An 8,323-nucleotide genomic window follows, 5' to 3' on the forward strand; every position below is an offset into this window, starting at 1 on the left:
TGGAAATACACATTAAGAATCCTGATAGAACATAATAAATGTGAGTTCTTTTTCTTGTTGTTATTCTTGTCTATCTAACTAATTTGAATCGGTGACTGATCCTTTGAAATTGAAATATAGATGTACATGTACACATTTATATGAAGTAAATATGTATAAATAAATATTGCATCTCCAAAATAAGACTTACGATCACTTTTCCAAGAAAACTCTTGCTTTGAATATTCATTTTTATTTATAAACTTCCTGTGGCATCACTTAGCTTTTGAACCGTGAGCATGGAGGTTCTCTGTTACTGAACCATACCTCCCATCCCAGTATTGTGCTGGTTATTTTGTGATTATTTCTCATTTCCTACCCAGAGATGTAAACAATTCGCAGCTATCTACTTTTCAGGCTTTCTATGTAAAAAATCTCATCACCCTGCCATTGGACTTTTTTCACCATTCTGCCCTGGGCATAGGACACTCCAAACCTCAGCTCCATGTAACTTAGGCAGAAGAGTTTTGCACAATTCCACACAGCAATTGGTTATTAAAGGTCTTATGAATTGTGTTTTGTTTTTGGCCTGGACTGTCCTAAATCTTCAGTCTTCCTATTTTCAGTCTCTCAAGTAGTTATGGCTTTTGCTTTAAATGTTTTGTGGGAATGTTAATGAACGATTCATATTTAAAGGACAGTATAATTGATCTCAGTATTCTTCCTCTAGGCTCTAGAATTGTCCATTGATGGCCATTGTAGTTCTCTGCATGCCCACTGCCTTACACTGCCACATAGAAAATAAAGAGCAAATCCAAGTAATTACACTGATGTATGTCATAGTCCAAATACAAATCCACTTTAAGCCATAGCCTGCTCCTTCTCCTCCACGCTGCGTGTCTCACAATGTGTCCATTCCTATTATGTCATTTCTTTTTCTTCTCTTTTAGTTGCTGTTCTGAAGAATTGACTCTGATTGAAGAGATACCATTAAAAGTCAAAGCCACCCCTCCTCTACCAGCCTTCCCTACATTATCCTCCTCGTAGTCTATGATGGCTGAGTTGGAGACCTTGCTGAATATGAAGACTGCTTCCCTGGAGCTCTGGTTTGCCCTGTCACTTGTCCTCTATGGTTGGCCCCAGATTGGACAGGCTCAGTCTCAAAGCCCCCCAGAGGTGACGATACCCTTGAAAGTAAGCGGCATGAAGAGTCCAGGCTGGCTCTCCTATATCCTGTACTTTGGGGGACAGAGACACATTATCCACTTGAAGACCAAGAAGCTTGTACTATCCAGACATTTCTCTGTGTTTACCTACACTGAGCAAGGAGCTCTCCTTGAGGAACAGCCATTTGTTCAGGAGGACTGCTTTTACCAGGGGTATGTGGAAGGGGACCCAGATTCCATGGTGGTTCTTAACACCTGCTTTGGTGGCTTTAAGGGAATACTACAAATAAATGGTATGTCTTATGAAATCAAGCCCAAGATCCCTTCTGCCACATTTGAACATCTGGTTTATAAGAGAGAGAGGGATGAGTTACATTCCCCAGCTATGAGATGTGCATTAACAGATGAAGAAATAACACAAAGATTGCAGTTGCAAGAGAGTGATGATTCCATGATGAGAAAGAGTGACTCTGAAGGCTGGTGGACCCACAAGTATTTCATAAGAGTTGCATTGTGTATAGACAATGGTTATTACTTTCATCGGAATACAAATACCACAGCGGTGATAGGGGATGTGTTTATCATCATGAATAACGCAAATTCCATTTTTTCAGCAACAGGTGTTGACCTTTCCTTGGTTGGACTTGATATCTGGAATGTGAGGAATCGTATAACTATTAGGGATATACATACTAGCCTCACAGAGTTTTGTCGTTTTCAGCTCTATGAATTAAATCTACTTGTGGAAAGTGACACTGCACATCTTTTGACGGTGACCGATTTTGCTTTGTTTAAGGGTAAAACAGAACCTGCATCTATATGTACTCTTACGTCTTGTGGAATAGAACATATCTATAGAAACAATTTGCTTGCAACTGCACAAACATTGGTACACATGATCTGTCATACTATGGGTATGGAGCATGATACAGTTGGCTGTAGTTGTGGACAGACAGATTGCCTAATGTCTGCAAGCAGAGGAAACTCCACACATTTTAGCGACTGCAGTTATACTTTCATTGCAAATTTTTTTTTATTCAATAAGTGTGGACGATTTCCACCACCACCATCAAAAATATATCGTCTTAGGTTCTGTGGAAATCAAGTGGTTGAGGAGGGAGAGGAGTGTGACTGTGGATCCATAAAATTGTGTGATGAAGACCCATGTTGTCTGGCAAACTGCTCTCTGAAATTTGGGGCCAAATGTGCTACTACTGCACTCTGTTGCCAAGATTGTCGCTTCAGGCCTGCAGGCACCTTGTGCAGAGAACCGATCAATGATTGTGATCTGCCTGAATGGTGTAATGGAACCACACCCAATTGTCCACCAGATGTACATGTGCTGGATGGGTCCATGTGCTCTGAAGCTACATACTGCTACAACAAGCGATGTAATAACCGAGACCTACAGTGTAGGCAGATTTTTGGCAGAGATGCCAAAAATGCAAATGAGCTCTGCTACCAAAATATCAACTCGAGAGGTGACCGCATTGGAAACTGTGGTTTTGAAGAAAATGGATACAGAAAGTGTAGTAGTACAGATATTCTCTGTGGGAGAGTTCAGTGTGATAATGTGCGCGAACTTCCCAAATTGGAAGATCATTCCAATTTACATTGGACTGAAATCGATAATATGACTTGCTGGGGCACTCACATCCACTTTGGAGTGGTCATAGACGATGTGGGTGAAATCAAAGATGGAACTGAGTGTGGTCTAGAACATATGTGTTTCCGTAGGAAGTGCGTCCCTAGATCACTACAGGCAAGTGACTGTACAGAAGAATATTGCAATAAGCGTGGCATCTGCAATAGTAAACATCACTGTCATTGCAACTATGGATGGGCACCACCCCTGTGTGAAGAAGCTGGCGATGGAGGTAGTATTGATAGTGGCCCGCCTCCGAAAGAATCTTTTCTTAGCAAACTGCTGAAAAACAAACTTTTCCTACTCGCACTATTTATATTACTAATCCTCTTAATAATCTGTCTGGTCATTCTGATTCGGAAGTACAGGGCAGGCAAGAAAGGAGGACCACCTCCCAAAAAAGGTGGAAAGAAGAAATAAGAACTCAATGTTCAAAATTTCCTGAGAAAGGACCACCCAGTGACAGAATCACATTGGAGACAGTGAAGCAAATTTCACAGTTGAGAAAAATATTCCTTATCCTCCATGAAATTTCATGTATATTCATTTTCAGTGCACTTGCAGTAAAAATGTTATTGCATGCGTTAGAAACTAAGGTTTGAAACTTTCAGAGATCCTAATTGCAAGATCAGAACACCATTAAAAAAGTGAAATGAACCCCAAGATAAGTACTCAAATGTTTTTTTTCTTTCATGTGATTGTTTCTAACATATTTATAAGATAATTTTTTGTTGCATTGTATGTCCCTCCTCCACTGTATTTGATGTTGGTATAATTTGTGAAGGGGCAGGGAAAAAAACAGATCGTTTAAATAGGAATACAGGTGGACCCATTGCAACAATGAGATATACAAGTCCTTATGTGGAAAAACAAACTTTACAACTTTGGGGGTGGGGAAGGGGGAAGGTGGGAGACGGGAAGGGGTGGTAAGGGGAAAAAAGGAGGAGACAACAATGCTTGATAAGAAATGTACTCATTATCTTGCCCATGTAATTGTAACCCCTCTATATGGTATTTTCACAATAAAGAAAACGTGAGTCATATCATATTGTCTTTGTTCATTATTTTAAGTAACTTACTGACTTTAATAGAATTCTTGTCCTTCTTGTCTTTGAGTTTCTTTCTCCCTTCCCTGCTGTGTCTATCTACCCCCTCCCTATTTTCCTCTCTCCCTCTTTATTTCTCTCTCATTCTTTTTTTCTCCCTCTTCTTCCTCCGCTTTCCCTCTACTTCACTTTTCCAGTGCGGAGTCTTTCATTTGATATCTTTCCATTCCAAACTACCTTCTTTTCACTCTGACTTGTAGAAATAAAGAATGAACCCTTGAAATCCATCACTGCTTGTCAATTCTGTTATGTGTGTTCTTAGAGGTGCTAACAGGAAAGCTGGAACCTCAGAAAACTGTTGCTGTGCTTTATGACAGCATAGCTTCAATAACAGCTCTCTCCTTGTTAGCAGCAGTTTTGGTTCCAGCTTGCATATTAGTAGTATATGTAAATTTAGTATTTCCCAGAGAAACAGCTGTCCATAACCCAAGTGACATCTATAACTATTGGCTATGCCTTCTGTGCTGAAGTTGGGAGGGGGAGGACTCCTAGAACCATGTGATATATTTAAATCATGGGATTTGACTCTCCTCAACTTCTCCTCTGTGATGGCTTCTCCAATTGGCAACAAATATATACTACTTTTAGTCAGCAGACTGGTCATCTCACATGTGTGGTTTTGAATTCTTTCACATCTGAATGGTAGAGAATTTACCGTGGTGCCATGAAGAACACAGGGGCAGGGAGGGAGGAATCAGATGTCAGAAAGTAAGGAATTGTTTTTATACCTCCCATTAATGTCTAATATCTGTAGGAAATAATTTCATGGCACTCCCACTAAATAACTTTGAAAGACTGCCTATGAAATGAGATAAAAATTCTTACATTCATATGCTGGACTTTATGCATCATATCAAATCATGTTTCCTCTGAAACAGAAACCCAACTAAACCTTACAACAGTATTTAACAGTAGTATAAACACACAAACCAAAAATGATCTGAAAGGAGGGGAAGAGTGACCTCCATTATTTCCCCTGGAGCAAGCACTTGCCAGGTTCATGTGAATTGAGGATGTGGTTTGGCCCAGAGAGAGGAGAGGTTCTCTGTGAGGAAGAGAAATACCAACCTTCTTAATCAATTTCACCCTGCAATCATAAGATAGAGAGGTTCAGGCCTTCAACTCATTATTTTCCCTCAAGTTACAGTTGCTGAATTGTATGACTATAGCAATCTGGTGACAAGCCAGATTTTTATAATTTTTTAGCATCTTTAAGTAGTTCAACAAAGGGATTTCAATTCAACATGAGAATTTGTGAATACAATGACACTGTAGTTATCATCCTCCTCCATCTCTCCCAACTCTATCTTCCCAAGTTCCCTGGTTCCACATATGTCCATTATAATTGCTCCATCCACCTCCAAGCCTGAAATTTTAAATCACATATTTTCTGAACTTATCTGATCAGAACACACATAAAAAAAGAACTTGCTTACAAGTAAAAACATGACGGTTTTAAGAGGATATTTGGTTTTTTACTTGCATTTGAAGAGAATCTGGACAAATCTTCACAGTGACTCTTTGGGTTATAGAAACATTAATTTCCATAATATTCCAGATCTGAGTAAGGATAATAACATATACTCCTAATGAAAGTATTCAGGTTCACATATGAGCAATATTCTCTAAGTAAAGAGAATTTAGTCCCAGACGTACAGAAACTTTGGTCACCTTAGACCTACTTCAAAAGACAAAGGAGGTGGGTGCACTTCTTTAGTCTATCTGTGTACCAAAATAAATGGTGGAGAATTTCTTATGGAGCCACCTGGCAACTTTGTGGTGGTGTTAATGCACAATTACCTGCAATCCAACCTATTCATGCAGAAGTTTTATGAGGGACTAGGGCTGCTATACTCCAAATGGGTGTCTCACTACAGGATTCCCTTTGTTACAGAGTGAGGTCCTTCCTCTCTCTCCTGCCTCTCATTGTGCAAGGCAGCACCATGAACAACTTGGACAGGTACTGAATCACCTCAGTCTTGGAGTTCCCTTCTAACAGTGAAAGCAAGTGATTTCTTTCCTCCATAAGTTATGCAGAAGATGAAGTTCTATTGTAACCACAGAAAAGAGTAAATTCTAAAAAAATGACCTCAGGGGTTACTGCTATAAAATTAGTTATGGGGCATTTTGGGAACTAGATCCTGTGTGTATGCTGGAGGAATCTGTGGGAGCTACTATGAAAGAGAATTACTTGGCGGTTCTCATGAGGGCTCAGTAAAGATGACTAGAATAAAATCTATAGAAATTAAGCAATCAGAACCAGAATGATTGCAAAAATGTGGACACAGTCATTCTAATGAGATCTCAGAGGGCAAAACGGAACATGGTATTGGAAACTCAGAAAAAAAAGGCCACTCTTGTGATACATCTCTAAAGAGCTTGCTGAAATAGGTCCATGTTCTAGGACCCTGGAAACTAAAACTCTATCATTCTAAGGTATCTTTAGAAAAAATAGCAAAGCTTTCCAGATATTAAACTAAGCTTTGGTTCATTGAGATAGATAGATAGATAGATACATACATACATACATACATACATACATATGTTAACAGACAGCTATACTGATAAAGATATCTATAGATATAGATATATAGTTTGAAAACAGAACTTAGAACACAATAGTAGAAAGACTTGACTTGTAATGTAAAGTGGAAAACCATAGTTCTAGGAAATGTGGTCAAGCAAGTTGGTAGAATATTAGAATGATTTGACATCTAATTACTATTTTTTTCTTATAGCAGAAAAAAATTTTGGCCGGGCGCCGATGGCTCACGCCTGTAATCCTAGCTACTCAGGAGGCTGAGATCTGAGAATCGCGGTTCAAAGCCAGCCCGGGCAGGAAAGACCGTGAGACTCCCATCTCCAATAAACCACTAGAAAACCGGAAGTGGCGCTGTAGCTCAAGTGGTAGAGCACTAGCCTTGAGCTGAAGAGCTGAGGGACAGCGCCCAGGCCTAGTTCAAGCCCCATGACCGACAAAAAAATAAAAAAAAATTTGGTGATTACTCTTGGCACTGTGGGAATTTCCACTGGCTCTTTAATATAATGTTTACTGGTAATCACAACAGCTATGTATATAGGTTGTAATTCATCATATGTTGTACTTAACCCTCTTATCTAGTGAGAACTCATTTATTCATTCCAACTACATTCAGTGGAAGCTACACATTTTTCATAATTGTTCATGCTTTCTGCCCTCGGACTTAGTATTAATTCTTCATTTCCTATTCAGATGGTTCTATTTCTCATTTTTTATTGACCAGTTAAGAAGAATTATGTTTAATACACATGAAAATTTATATATCCTCATCTTTATGCTGCTCTTTCCAGCAAAGTTTCAATTTTCTATCAGGGAATACAACCTTAGGTATGGAAATCTTTTTTTCCAGAGCTGAGGACCGAACCCAGGGCCTTGCGCTCACCAGGCGGGAGCTCTTCTGCTGAGCTAAACCCCCAGCCCCAGGTATGGAATTCTTATGCATAGTTTTTATGGATGAAGATGTACAGAACATATTTTTCTCAGCCTATGAACCTTTCTCTAAGATAGGTCATAAGTTAGAATAGTATACACATCTTAGCAAATATTCATTGAAATAACTCCTTGTATTCTATTATGCCTTAATGGAACTTTATAAGAACTCAACAGCAAAATAAAACTATAGGAAATATTCAAAAACACAAGATGACTAAAACACTTTGTTGAATAGTCGATAAAGGAGGAAAATAAATAGCCCTTTATCATGAAACAAAGCTAGCAGAAACTTTGAGGATACATAAAAGGCAGTACTATGAGGAAAGTGAGAGTTCCTACTTCAAAATAAATTAGATAAAATCAATAATTGCCTGATATGCCTCAAGTTATTAGACAAAAACAAGCCAAAATCAAACTTCTGAAACAAATAATAAGGATCAAAATAATAAAATGGACATTTTAAAATATACAAAGAATCCATGAAATGAAAAACATCCTAAAATTGATAATCCCATAACCAATCTGATCAAAAAGAGAGTGAAACCTAAATAAATAAAAGACATTTAAAATGGGATGTAACAACTAATCCTAATGAAATTCAGATGATTCTGAGAAAATAATTGGAAAGCCTATATTCAAACAAATTGAAAAATCTAAATGAAATGAATAAATTTCTAGATGCATTTGGTCTATCAAAATTGAATCAATAGGATATATACCACCTAAGCAGTTCTATAATAAGCAAAATAATAACAATGAAATAATAATGTGTCTCTTAGCAAAGAAAATCCAGGACAGAGTAGTTTTAATTCTGAATTCTACTATGTACTTGAGGAAAAACCAACACCAAGACTCACACATCTTTTCTTGAAATAAAATGGAACCCTACCAAACCTAGAATCGTGTTATACTCATTTTAAAATCATAAAAGAACAGAAATAAACTATATTTCAAT

The 8,323-nt window shown here is 38.1% G+C and overlaps 1 protein-coding gene across 1 annotated transcript; it reads left to right on the forward strand.

The window, feature by feature from the left end:
- The first annotated feature begins 1,032 nt into the window (after positions 1-1,032).
- On the forward strand, positions 1,033-3,210 carry LOC122125180 (disintegrin and metalloproteinase domain-containing protein 25-like). The gene has a single exon (XM_042699751.1). The coding sequence runs from the start codon at positions 1,033-1,035 to the stop codon at positions 3,208-3,210; it is 2,178 nt and encodes a 725-aa protein (XP_042555685.1).
- Positions 3,211-8,323: the final 5,113 nt, after the last annotated feature.

The sequence above is a fragment of the Dipodomys spectabilis genome, unplaced genomic scaffold (genome assembly GCF_019054845.1).
Source record: "Dipodomys spectabilis isolate Male_0828 unplaced genomic scaffold, ASM1905484v1 ptg000009l, whole genome shotgun sequence".
Taxonomy (NCBI): domain Eukaryota; kingdom Metazoa; phylum Chordata; class Mammalia; order Rodentia; family Heteromyidae; genus Dipodomys; species Dipodomys spectabilis.

Coding starts and splice junctions, on each gene's coding strand:
- LOC122125180 (XM_042699751.1), top strand. CDS start 1,033: ATGGCTGAGTTGGAGACCTTGCTGAATATGAAGACTGCTTCCCTGGAG.